Source organism: Rhinatrema bivittatum, chromosome 1 (genome assembly GCF_901001135.1).
Source record: "Rhinatrema bivittatum chromosome 1, aRhiBiv1.1, whole genome shotgun sequence".
Classification (NCBI taxonomy): Eukaryota; Metazoa; Chordata; class Amphibia; order Gymnophiona; family Rhinatrematidae; genus Rhinatrema; species Rhinatrema bivittatum.
In genome coordinates this window covers 182,940,127-182,962,348 of record NC_042615.1, presented here as the reverse complement: position 1 = coordinate 182,962,348, position 22,222 = coordinate 182,940,127, and the positions used below count along the sequence as shown (strand labels likewise).

Below are 22,222 nucleotides of genomic sequence, written 5' to 3'. Positions count from 1 at the left end.
TGATACTTCCACAGACACCGATGACTTACCTTCACCTCCCTCTCCTACTGAAAGTAGAAAGCGTTCTCCTTCAGAGGACCTTTCTTTCAGTAATTTTGTAATTTTGTGAAGGAAATGTCAGAATTGGTCCCTTTTCAGCTTCAGACGGAGCAAGATGATAGGCACCAGATGATGGAGCTTCTCCAGTTCCTGGATGCCCCTAAAGTGATCACTTCTATTCCCATTCATCAAGTTCTTCTTGACCTCCTCAAAAAGAACTGGGAAAATCCTGATTCCATTGCCCCAGTACACAAAAAGACTGACACTACCTATCTAGAACAGTCAGCCCCTGGCTTTCAAAAATCTCAGCTTAACCACCACTCAGTTGTGGTAGAATGAGCTCAAAAGAAAGCAAAAAGGACGAAGCCTCACTCCTCTACCCCTCCTGTCAAGGAACACAAGTTCCTAGACAATATTGGTCGACGAGTGTTCCAAGGGGCCATGCTCATCTCCAGGATTGCTTCTTACCAGCTGTACATGACCCAATACAACAGGGTCATTTTCAAGCAAATACAGGACTTCTCTGAAACCCTGCCTGACCAATTTCAAGAACATCTTCAAACCCTTGTCAACAAGGGGTTTGAGGCAGGAAAGCATGAGATTAGAACAGCTTACGATATCTTCGACACCTCCACTAGAGTGTCTGCAACTGCCATTTCGGCAAGGCGCTGGGCCTGGCTCAAGTCTTCTGACCTTCGCCCAGAAGTACAAGACAGGCTCTCTGACCTGCCCTGTATAGGAGATAATCTGTTCGGTGAACAGATTCAGCAAATAGTGGCTGAATTAAAGGACCATCATGAGACCCTCAAACAGCTCTCATCGATACCTTCTGACTTCCCTTCTAGACAGCCCTTCAAGAAGGACTCTAAGAAGTCATTCTTCCGCCCAAGGAAGTACTATCCTCCACCAACAAGGTCCCGAGTTACGAGGCCTTATCTAAAATCTCAGCCTCGCCAGCCCCGGAAGCAAAAGCCACAAGCAGCTCCCCAGCTGGGACCTGCTTCAGGTTTTTGACTTTCCCTTGGAGAGCAGCAGCCTGATTCCTCTGCCAGGCATACCAGTGGGAGGTCAATTGTGCCACTTTCACGGCATGTGGCAATCAATCACAACCGACCAATGGGTGCTAGCAATCTTTGCTCAGGGTTACCACCTGAACTTTCTTGCTCTTTCACTGGAATCACCATCTCTACAAGTGTGGAGAGTAACTGACCACTCTGTCCTTCTGGAGCAGGAGGTTTCCCTTCTTCTCCAGTTAAGGGCAATAGAACCCGTTCCTCTTTCACAAAAAGGCCTAGGGTTCTATTCCCGGTACTTTTTGATCCCCAAAAAATCAGGGGGCTTGATCCAATTCTGGATCTACGTGCCCTCAACAAGTACCTCCAGCGGGAAAAGTTCAAGATGGTAACCTTGGGCTCGCTTCTACCTCTTCTACAAAGAGGAGACTGGCTCTGCTCTCTGGACCTCCAGGACGTGTACACCCACATTGCGATAGCTCCAGCTCATCGCAAGTACCTCAGGTTTTTAGTAGGCCCAAAGCACTATCAATTCCGGGTGCTTCCATTCAGCCTAGCATCGGCACCACGAGTCTTTACCAAATGTCTCGTGGTTGTCGCAGCCTTTCTCAGGAAAGAAGGTGTTCACGTCTATTTATTTTTATTTATTTTAAACATTTTTATATACCGGCATTCGTTGTGGACATCATGTCGGTTTACAGTACACAGGTTAAGTTTGGAAAATTACATTTTAACAGGGAAGTCAAAACTGGGAGAGGGGGTAACGATAGGCAGCTAAGAAAAGACAGGGTAAACAAACAAGGTTCCTCGCGGTGAGGAGATGGAGTATAACAAAACATAGTTCCTCAATATGAGAAAAAGGGAGTAGACGTATTGTGGTCTACATTGGCACGGATTGATGACTTTTTATTCTGGGTAAGCTTGGTTGAACAACCATGTTTTCAATTTCTTTTTGAAGTTGTTAATACAGGGTTCTAGACGTATCTACCCCTATCTAGACGTCTACCCCTATCTAGACGACTGGTTAATCAGCGCCCCAACCCAGCAAGCTGCTCGATCGTCCCTGGATTTGACCCTACTCACTCTAATTTCTCTAGGATTTCTCGTCAATTACGAGAAATCCTATTTAGTCCCATCTCAATCCTTATCGTTCATTGGGGCAGGCTTGGACACCTTACAGGCAAAACCTTTCTACCTCAACAACGAGTGCAAACCCTCGTGTCCCTCGCTCATCAGATGCAGTCCCAGTATATAGCAACAGCTCAACAATTCCTTGTCCTTCTCGGACACATGGCGTCCTCAGTCCATCTCATACCAATGGCCCACCTGGCCATGAGAGTCATGCATTGGACTCTGAGGTCACAATGGATTCAAGCGACTCAGCCTCTGTCAACCATTGTCCATGTCACCGACGCACTCCGTCTGTCTCTTGCCTGGTGGAAAGATCAGAACAATCTCCTCCAGGGGACTGCCTTTTCACCTGCCAGATCCTCAACTCATTCTCACCACCGACGCTTCCAACCTCGGCTGGGGAGCTCATGTGAACGATCTACAGTCACAAGGATTTTGGTCTCCAGAGGAAGCCAAACACCAGATAAATTTCTTGGAGCTTCGAGCAATGCGATATGCTCTCAGAGCTTTTTAGGATTGCCTATCAAATCACGTCATCCTGATTCAGACGGACAACCAGGTGGCCATGTGGTACATCAACAATCAGGGAGGCACAGGCTCCTTCCTTCTGTGTCAGGAAGCTGCGCAGATTTGGGCGGAAGCGCTCTCCCACTCGATGTACCTCAGGGCCATCTATTTGCAGGGAGTGCACAATGTCTTGGCAGACAAACTGAGTCGTGTCTTCCAACCGCACGAGTGGTCTCTCAATCCCTCGGTAGCAACCTCTCTCTTCCAGCAATGGGGTCATCCCCAAATGGACCTCTTTGCGTCCCCTCAGAACCACAAAGTGGACAATTACTGCTCCCTCATTCGGATCGAGCGCTCTCAGCCCAGAGATGCATTCTCCCTCTCATGGGCAGCCGGTCTGCTTTATGCATTCCCTCCACTTCCTCTTCTCTCGAAGACTCTCGTGAAGCTCCGTCAGGACAAGGGAACCATGATCCTGATAGCACCTCATTGGCCACGCCAAGTGTGGTTTCCCATACTCCAGGATCTCTCCATCCGCAGGCACATTGACTTGGGAACGCACCCACTTCTGATCACTCAGAACGAGTGATCAGAAGCAGCCACTGTTGGAAACAGGATGCTGGGCTTGATGGACCCTTGGTCTAACCCAGTATAGCATTTTCTTATGTTCTTATGTCTACGCCATCCCAGTCTTCATGCCTTGTCCCTGACGGCATGGATGTTGAAAGGTTAATTCTTCAACCTCTTAACCTTTCAGATTCGGTTTCTCGTGTCCTGATTGCTTCACGAAAGCCTTCCACAAGAAAATCTTATTCCTATAAATGGAAAAGGAACACATCATGGTGCACCTCGCAGTCCCTTGATCCCTTTTCCTGTCCAATCCCAAGGTTTTTGGACTATCTCTGGCATTTATCGGAATCAGGTCTAAAGACCTCTTCCATCAGAATGCATGTCAGTGCGGTAGCCGCCTTCCATAAAGGTTTCGGGGATGTCCCTATATCGGTACAACCCCTCGTAACACGTTTTCTTAAAGGCTTGCTCCATATCAAGCCACCTTTACGTCCTCCGGCCCCTTCTTGGGACCTTAATCTGGTTCTCGGACGGCTCATGAAACCACCCTTCGAACCTCTTCACTCCTGTGACCTAAAATATCTCACATGGAAAGTGATTTTCCTTTTGGCTATCACTTCAGCTCGCAGGGTTAGTGAGTTACAGGCCCTAATTACCTATCTGCCTTACACTAAACTCCTGCAGGACCAGGCGGTACTCAACCATCTGGTATCAGGTGCTGGTGTCTCGCTTCGCAGCTGCACTCTGATCATGACTGGGGTGGGTCCCTATCCCCCAGTGATACTCTCACTACCTTCTCCCTTCCCATTTCCTTTCCTTCTGCTCTGACCCCTCCACCCATTTTCTCCAACCTGCCCCTGCTAGCTCATGCATGCCCCCTCCTCATCTGTACTCACTGGCTACATTGGTCAATGGACGCATGTACCGCACTCCTGTCCTCTGTCACTACCGCCTGCCTGTCACGCTCAACCGCTCCCACACTCGCACCCCCCTCTGACACACTCTGTTCTCTCCACAGTCATTAAAACCCACTCCACTGTTTCAGGAACCTAAACACAAAAGTGAACAAATAAGAGGTTCACAGACCAGCAATCAGATGCATTCTAAAGGTTTACTCAAGAACACAGACACTAAACAAAGAATGGAAAACAGCAAGGAAAAAACAAGCAGCACTCTAAGTACCACTCAATTGCAAAGCACCAAGAGCAATCACTACTCCTTTGCAGAAAACCTGCCATGCCTAGTTCCAGAGTTCGCCTAACACCACCCAGCACTGACAAATGGCCCTGAAAGAGGCTATCTTATGTCCATGCAAGGAGTAGAGATCAAGAAAAGATGGACACCTGTGCACCCCTAATCACATCACAAGTCACCCTGGGTCATTTGTACCAGCCAATAGGTAATACTACAGCCTTTCTAACTACTGCCAGTTTTTACCACCATTTTTACTGTGTTTTTTTCATGGCAGTTTTAATGCTGATTTTTGTGTGCTTTTTTGGGATTACTCCATTTTTTTGCACTGGTTTAATTTGCGTACCATTAGTTTATAACATTGAGTTGAACTATGGGTTTTTTAATGCATATTACAAATCTGTGCTAGAGTTTGGTACTGTTTTTGGCATTGGTTTTATTACATTGGTCCCATAGTGACTATATTTTGGGCATAATTGATTTATCTGAACCTGCCATTAGCATGCAGTGATAATGCACAGAACCAGAAGACGTCATGCAGAAAGAAGCCTGTGTCCAGTTATACTGTTCTTTATTATATTCCTTTCCTTTTCATCCCTTGAGACTGAGTTATTAGGGAAACTGAAATCCAGTATCTACTTTACACTATTTCTTGATATAGTTTTTCTTTTCCCTAGAGAAATTAATCTGTTAATATTGTGTGGCACTTGAGAAGATTTTTATTAACTATCATGCTGACCCAGTTTTTGTAGCCCAGTTCCAGCATACATTGTCTAATAGACCATATAGAAGATTGTACTTTGGTAAATAATGACCTACCAAAGTAGACAGCAGGGTCAATTTTCAATAAGCCAGTGAGCAGATAAGATATCTGACTGAAGGATAAATATCCTGCTGAATATACTTGCTGAAAACTAACCAGCTGCATGTAGTCTGATAACTTTAAATCCTAACAGTTATGTTTTTAAAGTTATCAGATCACATGTTTTCTGATAACTGGCCATTTAACTAGATATATTAAAAATATATTTATTTAAACATTTTTATATAACTGCATTAGTTGTGGACATCATGCCGGTTTACATCACAACTGGTTAAACTTGGAAATTACATTTTAACAGGGGAATCAGAATTAACAAGAAGTAGAAGAGAAGAGAAATAACATTAACATTAACATGGTTCCTCAGTGTGAAGAGGAGAGAGGATAACAAAATATGGTTCCTCAATATGAGGAAGAGAGAATGGACGCAAGGAGGTCTATTTTTGGAGACTGTGTAGGCTCACAGATAGATATATCTGTTTAAGTGTTTGCAAACTGTAATTAAAAAAAAACCACAAAAACACAACTTTAGGGCTTTTAGGCTCTGTTTCCCTGCCCCCTGCCCCATTTCAGAAAACAAGTGTAAAAAAAAAAAAAAAAAAAAGGTACCAGAGTAGTATGATATTCCCCCCCCCCCCCAAGCTCATCAAATTAAAACAAATCCAGTGGGCCTTAGTTATCCTATATCAGCACCCCATCTCAGTTTTCTATTTAAAAGGAGATCCTTTCCCTGGGATACCCCCTTGACTCTCTCCTGGATCATAGCAACCACTGTCAAGAATGCAGTTCTCCTGCCCACTCTCAGTACTTCCAGTGTTGCTCTGACAGCAAGCTGAAAGTCTACTGGAAGTGTAGTCAGCAGCTAGTAAATAACTGCAGGAGGAGTTGAGGATTCAGGAGGGGGTTGGGGGAGGAGTGGGGAGGGGTCTGGAAGGGATCTCCATTTAAACAGAAAATAGAGGGGAGGCCTGGCATTGGGTCACTAGGGCATGCTGGATTTGTTTAAATTTGAAGGGTTGGGGGGAGCTGTGGTGGATCGGGTGCTGCTCTGGTATATATTCTCCATCGACAAGCAGGGCTGAATTAGCCATGACACGTGGGTGATGTCGTAAGACTGCACCAAACAGACCCTTTTCTCTAAACTTAGAGCTTTTTGCTCTACTGAGCATGTGTGGGAATTACTGGATGGGCATGGCCTTGTGAGCCCCCCCGTCTTTTTTTTTTTTGTCTGAGCATCAGCACAGATGTATACCCTATGTCTCTGTAAAATTTGTTTTCATTAATATCTCTAATACTTATTTTTCAAATTTTTTTTGTTGCCTCACTGCCTCGGCAGCTCCACAATCAGCACTCTTCAGCGCTATTTAAAAAAAAACAAAAAACGTCACATTAAGTGGTTTCCAAGACTGTATATGCGGTAGAAAGATGTCCATTATGGATGTGCATGACCTCTGTTACTGCTACCCTGGACCAGACCACGATAAAAAAAAAAAACAAACAAAAAAAAATCGCTACTACTATGGTCACATGTCTCCATGATCTCAGAAGTCCAGGGTCTGGAAAATGAAATGTGTAAGACTTTGAGGAGCCATAGTTTATCCTCCTCCCAGGCAGAGCCTTGTCATGCTCCCCAGGTATAGAGTTGAGCAGAAACTCTTCAAAGAAGTTATCCCCCTTTGGTGGAACAAGTCAAGTCTTCTGGTCAAGCAAGCTAAAACATGGCATTACTGAGAATAACAAACATTTTTCATAGCTGGTGTTGTACCCAGCACTGAAAAATCATCAAGCCTCAGTGAAATCAATACAGCCAATGCATCATCCTCTATTTCATCCAGCTGTGGCACCATTGACACTGAAGACCTTGATGCCATAGACACACCGAGCCCCAGAGTACACAATGCATTGAGCTTAGATACCAGTAATGCATAGAACATTGAATTATGTTGCTCGATTGTTGATGCACTGAGCTGCAGTGCTTCCAACACAACTGTTCACTTACTTGTCAGTGACACCCAAGAGTAGGGGAAGATGGTTGGGGCAAAAGGAGATATGATTCACTTACCTCACCAATCTTCAGAACAGTGTTTCCATCAAGGTTATTGGAGCAAGGCCTTCATCTAAATACACAAGATCCCATTTGTTCCTTGGTACCTTTGATTTCTAATTGGTCCCTGGTACAAATTTTGCAAAATACAGGGGATATACAAGGAGATTCAGTCCTAATGCGAACAGTGTGAGCATGAACCCCTCTTGCCTTGGCACAATTGACGCAACCTCGTGGGCAGAGCCCCAAGGTTTGTGCTGCCATCAGGTGAGCAAGCCTTTGCAAGGTCCAGGAATCTGTAATTATGGTCAGAACTAAAGAGCACAGAGGGCTGAAGATGGAGCCAAGGCTGAGGCTTGAGATCTGTTACTGAGGCAGCAATGGAACGTCAGGAAGACCCTTTTATAGGGTGAAGAATCCTAACATCATCCAAGGGCGCAGCGGGCTTTTCCCGCCATGGGCCCTGTAACAGCACTGACTTTGGGCGCGCATACCTAGAGGAAGGTCTGGAGGTGGCAATGCTGGTGGCATGTACCACGTCTTGTTGCTCTCTGGTGTCTACTACAGTAAGGCCTGCTGGGCCTTGGGGTAACTGCAGCCACTTGTGGGGCCATCCCACGAGTGGCAAACATAACATCTAGTATCTGAAGAGAATGTTCCACCTCTAACGTCCAACCAGAGGGCATGTTTGCCCTTGAACTACATGGTGCAGTTGGTGAAGACTTTCTTTACCTCTGGTGACTAAGAATAAGGAAGGTTCTCTTCAACCTCTGCTTTCCAAAAAATCAGATTTACTCCTGCAGGAAGGATTCTGTTACCATGGATCGAGTAGGCACTTTATTAGATCCCCCAATGAGATGGTTCTAGTCCCTGACATTCACTTGCAGTGAAGTCCAACTCTCCTTGGCAGCCAGAGATCCTTCCTCATTTGCCTAATTCATCATTGGGGTCCTGGATTAGTTTTTCTTCCCCTCCCCTCTTGGATTTAAGGAGGGTTTGATGGGAATACTTTCCAATTCCATACCTGAGCCTCAGGAACACTCCTGAAGACCTCTTTTACTCCAGGTTTTAGGACATTGGGTACAGTGCCCAAAGTCAGTGTTAAGGACAAGGATCCTCATGTAAAGATCTTTGGTCTTCTCCAGATTCTAGAGACCTCATTCAGAACCGGCAACCATTTCAAAGTATGATATTCTGCAAGTTACAAACAATGTGGGAGACTCCCATTTCTTGCACTACAATGGCAAGAAAATTAAACCTCAAATATAGAATATAGAAATCTCCAGGCTTCAGAGTAGTACAACTACCTCATTCATCAGTTGTATTGCAAAGAAAACAAAATTTTCCAATATCCACCAGGAAATGATTCCAGGTTACTAGACAGTTTTGGTAAAAAGGTGTTCCAGAGCTCCATACTTAATTCATGGATTTCTGCTCACTCGTTCTACATTGTTCAATACTTACATGATTGCATTTAAAAAAAACCTGAAGTCCTTCCTTCCTTCAGGTGATAGCGGCTCTGCATACCCACAACCATTCCTAGATGTTGAAGAGTGCATACTTCATCTTATTTGCTCAATCTATGAAATATTCAATACAACAGCCTGCTCTTCATCGATCTTCATTGGAGCATGTCAGAAGGCTTGATTGAGAGCCAGTAGCTTGCAGGACAATGTCCACGATATGTAGTGGATGTCCTCTGCCTGGGAGACCCCTTTGGAAACAAACTCAGAAATGGTTGCTCAGATCAAAGAGCAAAACATGGCAGTCCAGCCCTTCCTTCCCTCTTCCCTTTTTCACTCCTTTATTTTTTTTTAACTTTTTTCCTATGCTCCTTTCCATTCTTGTAACCCATTCCCTTTTTTATCTGTTCTCCAACTTCTCCTTTTTTCCCCTCATTTTCCAACTTCTCCCTTTTTCCCTATTCATCATGCTGTTTTTCTACTTCCTTTCCCTTCTATTTACTTCTCCCCTTTTTCCCCTTTCTCGCCTTTTCCTTTTTTTTTCTTTCTCCCCCTGGTCACTTTTATTCCTCCTTGGTAGAATATAAATGGACCTTTTAGGACTGGGGTTTAGCTGTTTTGCATAGCTCTACTTTTTTACAGATGCCAATCAACTTGCCTGTAGTAATTTTTCCCCTGGTCTCTGCACTAAAGAATACGTGACTTTTGAAGTGCAGACAAAGTTAGCTGTATTGCTTTTATTTTGGTTTTTAGTATTTTAGAACAGCGATTCTCAACCAGTGTGTCGCCACGCAGCGGCAGGTGTGTCGCGTGTTACCAGTCTCCCACTGCTCTTCCCTCCTCTTCCTTCACAGAGCGAGAGGGACAATCTTCCACTGCTGCCGTTGCCGCCCGGGCTATCAGCACGTTCAAGCCTGGATGGGAACGGCAGTAGTGTCATTGGAAGCTGGCAACTGCAGCTGGGCCTTTTCTTCTTCCCACATCTGCCCCCCCCTAGCCTGGAACAGGAAGTGATATGCAGTGGGGTGCATAGGAAGAAGAAAGAGCCATGCTGCATGAAAAAGTAGCGGCGGCATCATCGGCCCGGAGCAAAATCAAAAGCAGCCAGAAATCAGCACAGGAGACATAACTAGCCTTGGCTGATGGGATTCTTCTTTCTTGGCCTGCAGGGGCTAGAGGAGGAGGCTGCTGCAGCTACCATTTGTGCTCCCGGGGGGGGGGGGGGGGGGGCAGGAAGTGAGAGAGAGACAGCCAGTAAGTGAGAATGTATGTGTGATTGAGAGTGTCTGTAACTGTGATTGAGAGCTTGTGTGTGAGAGCATTTGATTGAGATCATCTATCTAAGTGTGTGAGAGAGAACATGTGTGTAATTGAGAGAAACTGGTCAGAGAGGTGATGTGTGTGTATATAGGAGAGACAATAGAAGTGATTGGTCAGGGAGATGACTAGAGTGTGTGTGAGAGAGAGAGAAATTGATTATTGGAATGAGAAGCCTGTGCATGTGGAGAGAGCTAGCATAGGAGTGAGAAGCCTGTATATGTAAGACAGAACATGGGAGTGGGAAGCCTGTGTGTGTGCATGAGAAAGAGAGACTGTTCGGGAATGTGACTAGTATGTGTGTGTGTAAGAGAGACTGGTCAGGAGATGATTGGTGTGTAAGACAGAAACTGGTATGTGAGTGTGACTGGTTGTGTGTGAGAGAAAAAGATTATGGGAATGAGAACTTTGTGCATGTGGAGAGAGCTAGCATAGTGAGAAACCTGGGTGTGTGTCTAAGACACAGCGTGGGAGGGAGAAGCCTGTATATGTAAGATAGAACATGGGAGTGGGAAGCCAAGCCTGTGTGTATGTGCATGAGAGAGAGACTGTTCGGGAAGGTGACTGGTGTGTGTGTGTAAGAGAGACACTGGTAGGGAGATGATTGGTCCTGAGGGTTGTGACTGGTATGTGTGTGTGAGAGACCGAGACTGGTCGTGGACCATGAGTACAGAGCTTCAGCCACTAGTGCTTCTGGTGTGTGCTACTGGCCTGCATGGAAGAGGAATAGGAGAGCTGCTGGAGGGGGTTAGTAAAGGTGGCTTTTTTTTTATTTGTTTATTGGGTGTTTTATACACAGTTAATCAAACAACTATAACAATTCACAACAATAGTATCATTTTGAACTTACAATCATGTTATGTTATCCAATCTCCGTATGGTTGCAGGTGTGCCTTATATTACTATACAGATAGTACATACCGTACAACCCTGCTGTTCATTTCACCCCATGATCCCTATGCCCCCTTCCTCTCCTTTTTCCCCACTCCCCGTTTTTACTTCTGAACCTTAGCAGATCTCCAGTGGTCATATATTGAAATTTTCAGTGTGATGCAAGCATGGGCATGTCATGGTCTAGGTTGCAGATAATCATTAAATGGCCTCCAAATTTTTTGCATGTCTGCCCATTTTTTCATGGAGGTAGACCTTGCACTAAGAAATTCTCTGGTATATAATTGTAGTAAGAGTTTAAACCAATGATCTATGTGAGGGGCTTCTTCTGAGACCCAGTTGGTAAGAATAGTTTTTCCCCTGTGAGGCTAGCTCTCCAGATAAAGTGTAGAGTGGTACCCTTCACACTCTACGTCTGAGGAGTATTAGTTCCAAAGAGCCAAAGCATGGGGTCTGTAGGTAGTGATTGATCCATTATCTGACTACACTTTAGTATTATTTCTTGCCAATATTGTTGTATTACTGGGCATAGCCAAAAAGCATGAGGGAAAGTACCTGGGCCATGTTTGCATTTGGGGCTGGTAGGAGAACTGGTTAGATGTGCCTTGAAAGCTTGGGCTGGTGTAAGAATTTGTATTGTAATTCTCGATATATCACACTTTCCGACCAAGCTGGCAAGTCTATAAAACATTGCGTATAATCTTGGAACGTTAAGGAAAAATCCGCCCACCGCTGCCACTTTCTCAGCATTTTTAAGTCTATATTGCCCTCCACTAGATGTAACATCTTACGGAACAGGGCTATGGAGGGTGTTTGCTGTCAGTCAAGTATCAAGATTCTGCGCAACATCTGGAATGGTGGGAAAATCTGGAACTCTTGGGCATGCGCTTTGAGAAAGTGTTGAAGCTGTAGATATGGAAAGGTATCTGTAGCTGAAAGGTCAAAACACTGTTGAAGATCACTAAAGGTCAATAGTTGACCTGTTGTCCGAGAGAAACATTGAAACATATATACTAATCCTTTATCCCGCCATTTATGAAATATGGAGCTTTTTTGAGCCGATGAGAACAAGGGATGCCCGCAGATAGTCAGTAAGGCCGATAGCTTTGAAGGGAGTTTCACCAATGTACAAAGGAAAGCCCAAGTCTTCCGGCTAGATGAGATAATGAGTTGTTGCCAATCTTTGCAGGTATCAGTGCTTTCGGGGCTTGAGACACGAAATTGAGGGAAGATGTGTCCAGCCAGTGCTCAAGCTTAATTTTTGGGCTAAACCTTGAGGAGCCCATAATGAAATCATTCATATGCCTCAACATGCATGCCAGATTATACATGCATAGATTGGGGCAATTCAGCCCTCCCCTCGTTAATGGTTGCATGAGTGTAGAGGGAGATGCGTGCCCTCCTGCCATTCCATAGAAATTTTCTAAGTGTTTGTCCTATTAATGCACAATCCTTTTTTGTCAACCAAATCGGCAACATTTGTAGCACACACAGCCATTTGGGTAGTATCATCATTTGAAACACATTTATTTATTTATGGCTTTTTTTTTTTTTTATACCGATGTTCAAAGGACATCACATCGGTTTACATGTAACAGGTGAAGAAGCATAACATAAAATGGAAACTGTGCAGTACATAAAACAGAACATAAGGCAAACTAATTAATAAAGTAGAACTAAAATAGATAAATGACATTTATTTATTTATTAATTATAAATACACTTGTATTCTACCAGAAAGCAACAGAGGGGAGACCCTACCATTTTTTCAGTAGTTGAGAGGTATGTTGCAGGAGAGGTCCTATATTTACATTATATAGTTCGGTATGACTGATCGGGATTCAGATACCTAAGTATTTCATTGAATAGTCCACCCATTTCAGTGGGAAGTCACCCTGCCATGTCTCCCTCACAAATCCTCCAACATCTACAGCCTCTGACTTATTCTGGTTAATACATAACCCAGCGAATTGTCCATAATGAGCTTGTATTTGCAGTAAAGGAGGGAGAGACCTCTGGGGATCTGTAAGATAAATCAGAACGTCGTCAGCAAGGGCTGTGACCTTGAATTCATGGGGACCGGGTGAATATCCCCAAATCTGGGAGGATTGTGCTATTTTCCGAACTAATGGATCTATAGCTAGTATGTAGAGGAGTAATAGGGGACAACCTTGTCTCACTCCCCGCCCTATGGGTACTGCCATTGATTTGCACCCTTTGGCCATAATATGTGATTGAGGGTTTTTATACAGCAGTGAGATGAATGTTATGTCACCTGCTGTACCATACCGTTGCAGTACTGAGAACAGATATGGCCATGACACCCTATCGAAGGCCTTTTCAGAGTCAAATCCTATGGCTAAAGAAGGTATCTTATGGGATATGGAGGACGACATGGCAGGGAGCAGCTTAATATGTGAGCAGGTCGGCCTGTTTTTTACAAAACCAACTTGGTACTCTGAAATTAAAGACGGAAGAAGAACACGTAATCTTTCTGCTAACACCTTGGCCAATATTTTAAAATCGCAATTTGAGAGAGATGGGTCTATAGGATGCTGGCTGTTGGGGATCCTTTCCAGGTTTAGGGAGTACTGTAATTAAGGCTGTGTTGAAATGTGGGGGAAGGATGTTGTCTTGCACTGCTGCTCTGAAGAGGGCCGTCAGTGGGGGATATAAGTTTGGTTTTAAGTATTTTATAATAATCAAAGGAAAAACCATCAGGCCCTGGTATCTTGCCAGGGTGACTAATTGAGATGGCGTTTTCAACCTCGACCGGCAATATAGGACAGTTGAGAAATGAAAGTTGGGAAGTCGAAAGAGTTGGAAGATGTAACTGCTCCAAATCTTTCTTCCTTAGCCCCGCCCGAAACATTGTCCGTATCATAGAATACTCTAAAAACTTCGCAAATCTCCTTCCGGGTTGTGACCATGCGTCCTGTTATGGTTTTCATTACAGGAATAAAAGTTCTCTCCCTACTTGGCAAATATGCAAACATTAAATAGATTTCAAGCTACTAATGCTTATTAATTAATAGTTTATGGATTTTTCCTCTAGGAACTTATCCAAACCTTTTTTAAACCCAGTTACACTAACTGCCATAACCTCATCCTCTGGCAACGAATTCCAGAAGTTAACTATGCACTGAGTGAGAATTTTCTTTGATTTGTTTTAAATGAGCTACTTGCTAACTTCATGGAGTGCCCCCTAGTCCTTCAATTATTTGGGAGAGTAAATAACCAATTTACTTTAAGCTGTTCAAGTCCTTTCATGATTTTGTAGACCTCTGTCATATCCCCTCTCAGCCCTCTCTTCTCCAGACTGAACAGCCCTAACTTCTTTAGCCTTTCCTCATAGGGTAGCCGTTCCATGCCCCTTATTTTGGTTGCCCTTCTCTGCACTTTTTCTAGTGCAACTATATCTTTTTCTGAGATGCGGCGATTAGAATTGCACACAGTATTTAAGGTGCGGCTTCACCATGGAGCGATACAGAGGCATTATGACATCCTCCATTTTATTTGCAATTCCCTTCCTAATAATGCCTAACATTGTTTGCTTTTTTGATTGCCGCAGCACACTGAACCGATGGTTTCAATGTATTATCCACTATGATGCCTGGATCTCTTTCCTGGGTAGTAACTGCTAAGATAGAACCTAACATTGAGTAACTACAACAAGGGTTATTTTTTCCCTATATGAATCACCTTGCACGTGTCCACATTAAATTTCATCTATTTTTTAGTTTGTTTTAACTGATGCTTGTTTAGTTTTTGATTGTGTATGTTTTTTGTACTCCGCCCCAAACTATTTTTTTGGAGAGGCAGGTAAGAAATGTTAAATCTTAACAAATATGCATGAGACTTATTTGCATTTACTATCTCTTGTGTGCATATATATTTCTTATGCATATTCATTAGGGATATCCTGAAAACCTGTCTGGCTGGAATGATGCCAAAGACCAATTTTAGAACACCTACTCTTAAGTGAAAATAGGCAGCTACGTTTACAGGAACACAGTGCATGATGCAAGTAGATATGAGCAGCAGGTAAAAGCCTAGTCTGAAAGCCCTTTTAATGGTCCTGTGGACCCCAGTGGATGATATCCCCCTAGTACAGAAGTTTCACTAGATGAATATTCATTAACTATTTCAATGTCCTCTAGGAATACATACACCCTTGAACCAATTTTCCATTTCCAAAATCCCCGATTCCCCTTATCTTTAGTTCAGAGCTTTATCCCACAAGACAGGAAGCACTGTTGTGTTAAGAGTATCGGCACTTGGTCACTTTTAGTGTATAATGTTGGGGTCCAGAAGCACTGCAGAAATGCATGTCCATAATATTAGAATTATGCCGGCTTCTCTATTAATAAAAACTATTTAAAAAAAAAAAAAATTATGCCGGCTTCTGGGATGCCCTGCTGTCTTTAGAGTTTAGTCCTTTTTCTGAGTCTTTTGGGCAAAGGTCTCAGTATTTTTTGCACTTTTTTGTATGTGTATTTTTTTTTCCTTTATGAAGCTACAGGAAATCCCTGGAGAAAAGCTATGCTGCTTTTAAAATTGTGCTATCAAATTGACTTGCAAACATTTTGTCCTTTTTTGCATTGCGTCTAGAGCCTTCTACCATAAAATGTAAAAAAATAAAAAATAAAAAAATTATAAGATGTTTGTAAAAATATTTAAATTTATTCTTTGGCAGACAGGGGCAATGATAACTGGCTTATCAGATATGAGGACCAGGATGACAAGAATGAAGTTTCAGATAAGGTAAGAAGACACTGGATACTTTTTTTTTTTTTTTTTTAAAGCAGGGCTGTGGAAATGGGTATATTTGGGGGCAGGGGTGAATAGGCCTCCAGTGGGTGCTGGCTGTTGTGGGCAAAACATTTTATTTAAAAAAAAAACAAAAAAAAAAAAAAAAAACAGACACTGAACCTGGCTCTCTCGGAGGCTCTGAGGGGGCCAATGCAGTACAGTGCACTCAGCCGAAGCGCACTGTATAACCCGCAGTCAGACGCGGGATAAATAGGCGCTAATTCACCCCCTAATGCAATAGGGGGATTAGCACCTATTTAACGCGCGTCTGACGTGGAGTGAATGAGAGAGCGCTCATCACATGCAAATGCATGTGAATGAGCCTATTACTCATTCACTCCGAATGCAAAAAGATAGATGTGCGTCTCCTTCCTAGCGCAACCCCCTAACGAAATTTTAATTACTAGGTTACAAGAAATAGGCCTGACGGATGGAACATTAAAATGGCTCACCTCATTTTTAAATAATAGAACCTTTTCAGTAAGAATTGGGAATAACACTTCTGATAAAATAAAACTTACTACAGGGGTACCACAAGGCTCATCATTGTCAGCTACACTTTTTAATATTTATTTGCTCCCTCTGTGCCATATTTTAACTGGCCTTGGATGGAAGTATTTTATTTATGCCAACGATATTCAGTTTTTAATTCCGATCGTAAATAGTCTTGATGAAACTTATAAATTAGCAGAGATGTACCTGAATATAATTAGCCAACTACTAACACAAATGAAACTTGTCTTAAATGTAGAGAAATCAGTTTTTATCATATTAGAAAGAAAAAACATGAGCTCAAAACAGAGTAATCACTTTTAGCAATAATTTAAATTTTAAAATTGCAGATACAACCAGGAACTTAGAACTCTTTATAGATACTGAACTAAACATGAAAGCACATATTACTAAGAAAGTTAAAGAAGGATTTACAAAATTAATGTTAAAGCGCTTAAAACCGTTCATATCTATGGAGAATCTATGGAGAATTTTAGAACGGTTATACCAGGCCTTAAAACTTCAATACTTCTATTAGGAAAATGGAATAAGCCAGGCTGCTATAGAGTCCTACTTAGAAACTACATGCAGCAGAATACCTCACCTCAATCACATGTGTAGATCCTCACCTAACAAAGAATAAAGAGATTATAAATAGAACATGCAGATGAAAACTGAATTGGAAACCGCAACAATCCAGTGTCTCTGTATGCAATGTAACAAAGGAAAAAGAGAAATCAGACCTCATAAAATAAAGTAAGAAATATAAAATAATAGTAAAACAGCTGATGAATGGAATATCCAATAATTAAAAACACACATAAAAAATTTCTGGACACCAATAACATATTTCAAAACAGCAGGTACAAAGATCCAACATTAAAAATAAGGATAAAAAAATGCTCTGCTATCCATACCTGGAAATGCTCGATTTCCAAGTGCCCTGAGATTGATTATTTCCCATCGATAGCAGGGCTGAATTAGCCATGCTGTCATGGGATCTGTCAATCAGGTCCGGGAGGCGGAGCTTGTCAAAGCAGAGATCAGAGCTTTGCTCTCTGCGGCTGTGCGTGTGTTCCCGCGCAGGAAAGCAACGGAATCTCTGTTCTTTCCGCGCGCGGGTTCGCACGCGGAGCTATTCTTCTCCTCAGCATTAATAGAACAAAACATGTCAAAATTGGGGTTTAAGCCCTATAATTGCGGCAAGGTAATGTCGGTCACAGATGGCCATGACCGATGTTACCGATGCCTAGGACCAGATCACAATCGGGAAGATTGTGAATTTTGCTCAAGGATGTCACCCAGAGCACTGAAGCAAAGGGCCTACATGCTTCAGGAACTTTTTGCCTCAACGGAGCCATCAGAGGCTCATTTGTCGCCTGGCCCTGTGATTTTATCGGCTCCCTCAAAAAAGAGGGCATCACCCTCGGATCCTCAGTCCTCCAATCTTGGAGGTAAGGAGGTGGCAAGCCGACAAAGGCCATTGGATTTTCAAAAATCCAAAGAGCCAGAATCGCCGGCGCAGGTCACATTGGCGCCAAAAATCTCTGCACCTAAGGCGCCTTATGCGCACACAAAAGGATCAGCGCATAGCACTTTGGCGCCTAAAGAAGTATCAGCGCACAACATTTCTATGCGCACGATGCTGAAGGACCCTGTGCGCACGGCGCCAAAGGACATCTGAGCGCACAACTAAAGGAAACTCTACGCGCACGGCACCATCTACATCGGCGTGCACGGCGCTGACACCACCTGTGCGCCCATCGCCAACCATATCCTTGCGCACGGTGCCAGAGACATCGGCGCCGATCACTCTTGCGCATACAGAAACAGAGAGATATGCGCACAAATCCAAATCCGCGCATAAGACACATGAGCACCTATCTCATGAATTTCAAAATGAATTGAAACGAAGATGTGGAACCTCACACAGGTCTTCTTCAGCCTCTCCATCAATAACCTCACCTCGTTCGGATACTTCCCTTTCTTCGAGAGATAATTCGACAGAGTTTACAATAAAACGTAGAAAACGGTCATCGTCACACCATTACCATAAGCACTCACGACACTCCCACCACAAAAAGTTGGCAAAGAGGAGTGCTACATGGGAAGTAGGCCCTTCGACTTCAAAATCATCTTATATACCAACTTCAAATACCTTCTCTCACAGAGAGATAATACAGGTTGCTTCCTCTACCGCTTCTACAGCTTCAGAGGATTCGAGGGACATCATATGCGACGAAAAACAGAAGGACCATAAAGTATACACTACTTTACCTCAGAACACACCAATGCACCCTAAAGCATGTGGGTCACAAGAACCAGATGATCGTACAATAATGCCCCCTCGTACAAAAGAGGCATTTTACCAATTGTCCCAATCCTTAGCAGGTTTTTATGAAACTCTTCAGTCATCATTCAAAATGACTAATATTACTGCTGACAGTTCTCTGGAGCATAAGACACAGACTAATAGGGAACCGTCGGTGGAGCTTCTGACATCTCCCATAGCAAACTGACCAGCTTCCCCAAATTATAAACAGGATACATCATTTGATTCTCCTTCACCGCAAACATCCCCATCATCATCTACGGGATTCCCATCGGATCCACAGGAACAACCTCAGGAGCCGTATTCGCCTCCAGAAGACCTTACATACCCAAAATTTCTGGAAAAATTGGGTACAATACTGCATCTAGAGGTCCAAAAAGAGACAGACCCTAGGTCAGAAACCCTTGGTCTCCTAAAAATTTTTGACACTCCAGGGGAACCAATATCTCTTCCACCACAAGAGCGCCTGCATTCAGTCTTACCGAAATCCTGGGAAACACCTTACGCAATCGCAGCAGTTTCCAGAAAAACGGACATAAAATTCCATATGAGGAAAACATCACCGTACTCTGTACCACAATTACCTCATGCTTCAATTGTAGTAGAGTCAGCGATGCAAAGATTTAAGAAATCAGTCACATTCCTCATGCCCACCAGGCAAAGACAACAAATATTTGGATGAGTTTGGAAGGAAAATATACCGTAACTCAATGTTGAACGCCCGGATTATGCACCATCAATTCTACATGGTACAATACCTGTATGAGTGCATACAAGCTATAAAAGGTATGCTTTCCTAGACTGCGGATCAGATACCTCCGCCTCTTCATGACATGGAAGAGTGTTCTCGTCACCTTTTGAGATCAATCTACGAAGCATATGAAACATCGTCTAGGGCATCGGCAACAGCCATTGCAGCCCGCAGACTAGCATGGTTACGTTCAAGTTCCTTACAGGAAGATTTACACGAGAAACTAACGAACCTCCCATGTACAGGAGATAACCTGTTCGGAGAACGATTTCAGGACACAGTGGATAAACTAAAGGAAGAAGCTCTAGCAGTACAATCATTATCACATCCTAACTATTCGACCACACATCGTTATATTGGATCTATTCGTAGGCAATCCTATGCCAGGAGACCCTACAGATCTTACCAGTCCTTTCGTACACAGACTTACCCTGCGTACCAGCGTCCTGCTTCACAACAGAATACCTCAAACCAACGTAGAGGTAAACCACGTAATCAGAGACAGCAGGCACAACGGCTACTGCAGTGAAAGCGACTTCATCTTTTTAGTTACCCAGCCACCACCACAACATCAAGTACCACCCGGCAGGATTCATTCCTGCCTGACAGCCTGGGAGAGGATAACATCCGATTAATGGGTTTTGGAGATAGTACATCACGGCTACCAACTCCAATTTGTCTCAAAACCCATATTACCTCATCTTTCCACTTTCAAGATTCACAACTTCCAACCACAACTGGGGGAGGAGATTGCATTGCTTCGCAAACAGCAAGCAATTCGATAAATTTACCCAGGGACCCAATCAGTAGGATTTTATTCTCCATACTTCCTCATACCCAAGAAGTCGGGTGGCCTTCGCCCCATCCTAGACCTAAAGGAATTGAACAAATTTCTCACCAAAGAGAAATTCAAAATGGTATCGTTGAAATCAATCCTTCCTCTGATCCAAACCAATGATTGGATGTGTTCCATCGACCTGAAGGATGCTTACACACACATTCCAACCCATCCATCCTCGTGGCGTTACCTATGCTTTCACTACAGGCATCAACACTACCAGTACAAAGTTCTCCCCTTTGGACTATCTGCTGCACCCAGGGTGTTCACCAAATGCATGGTAGTGGTGGAGGCTCATCTCAGACAACAAGGTATAACCATCTTTCCATATCTGGACGATTGGCTCATAATCGGCCCAACTCCAAACATCTTAATCGAACACCTCCATCGAGTGAATCAATGCTTGCAAGAATTAGGATTGGTGATCAATTTTCAGAAATCACACCTACAACCAACACAACAGTTTACAATTCATAGGAGCATGCCTGGACACTACGTGCAACAGGGCATACCTACCAAGTGACAGAATATCACAATTCCGTCTTCTGTTACATACCTTGAACCATGCTCAGAGACCTTCAGCAAGACAGGTTTTAGTAGTCCTCGGCCACATGGCAGCGGCGAATTTCATGGTTCCCAACACCAGGCTACACATGAGACGCCTGCAATGGGGCTTGAAACGTCAATGGAAACAACTCTCGCAACCATTGACACAGAAGGTATCGCTGACCGCCGAAATGAGGAAAGATTTAACATGGTGGCTCCTAAACTCCACCCTATCCAAGGGAGCATTGTTCGGTTCCCCTCCTCACAACTCAGTATTAACCACAGATCCATCTCGCAAGGGCTGGGGTGCACACCTTAAGATTTACGAAACACAAGGGTTATGGACAATCTCGGAACAGAACCTGCAAATAAATTTATTGGAACTCAGAGCGATTCGCAATGCATTACGAGTGTTCCAACACCATCTGAAAGGACGCAGGGTCATGATCTACACGGACAACCAAGTCGCGATGTTTTATATCAACAAACAAGGAGGGTCCGGTTCATGGTCCCTTTACAAGGAGACCTTGACAATCTTCGAACAAGCTCAACGAAATTGCATACATCTCCAGGCAACTTACCTACCAGGAGTTGCAAACACAAGAGCAGGCAAGCTAAGCCGCATCTTTCATCCTCACGAATGGGCACTCAATACAGAAATAGCCCAAGACATATTCATACAGTGGGGGACACCTTCAATAGATCTCTTTGCAACAGAGATCAATTCTCAAGTTCCCAAATTCTGCTCGATAAGTCCAAGCCAATTCAGGATCGCTCAAGATGTCTTTCTCATCCCATGGACGACAGGCCTTCTTATACACCTTTCCTCCCATACCACTCATAACAAGGACAATTCAGAAATGCATAGCAGACAAAGCTCAACTGATACTCTTAGCCCCGGCTTGGCCGAGGCAACCGTGGTACAGTTTCCTTCTCCGACTATCCATCATGGATCCAATTCAATTACCAAATCGCCAGGATCTTCTCTGCCAAGATCAAGGACACTTCTACACCCGCTACACTCATCTCTCCACTTGACAGCGTGGAGATTTGAGAGGCTCCTTCTAACAGAACAGGGAGTTTCCACCTTGGCACAATTCATCTTGTTAGAATCCAGGAAACTCTCAACGAGGAAAAATTATAGCTATAAATGGAAACGTTACTCTACATGGTGCACTTCCAAAGGTGTTACCACCATTGGACTGCTCACCTTAATTGCTCATTGATTATCTTCATACACTATATGCATCTGGTCTAGCAACATCTTCCATCACAGTTCATCTCAGTGCCATAAGGGCATATCATAGACCAGTTAACAATATTCCTATATCCAATCACCCTTTACTGTCTCATTTCATCAAAGGCCTAACTCACATTCGTCCTCCGATCTCTAAGCCTCCAGTTCCATGGAACCTCAACATAGTTCTGGAACAGCTCATGCTTTCCCCATTTGAACCCATGGACT

General features: G+C 43.6%; 1 protein-coding gene across 3 annotated transcripts in view; it reads left to right on the top strand.

Annotated features, from left to right (window-relative positions):
- The window catches only part of PI4K2B (phosphatidylinositol 4-kinase type 2 beta), a 215,656-nt gene that overhangs the window by 100,854 nt on the left and 92,580 nt on the right, over window positions 1-22,222 (top strand). For all 3 annotated transcript variants that reach the window (XM_029590008.1, XM_029590019.1, XM_029590027.1), the window contains exon 6: window positions 15,683-15,750. In XM_029590008.1, coding sequence (XP_029445868.1) covers window positions 15,683-15,750 — 68 coding nt within the window. The remainder of the gene's footprint in view (window positions 1-15,682; window positions 15,751-22,222) is intronic.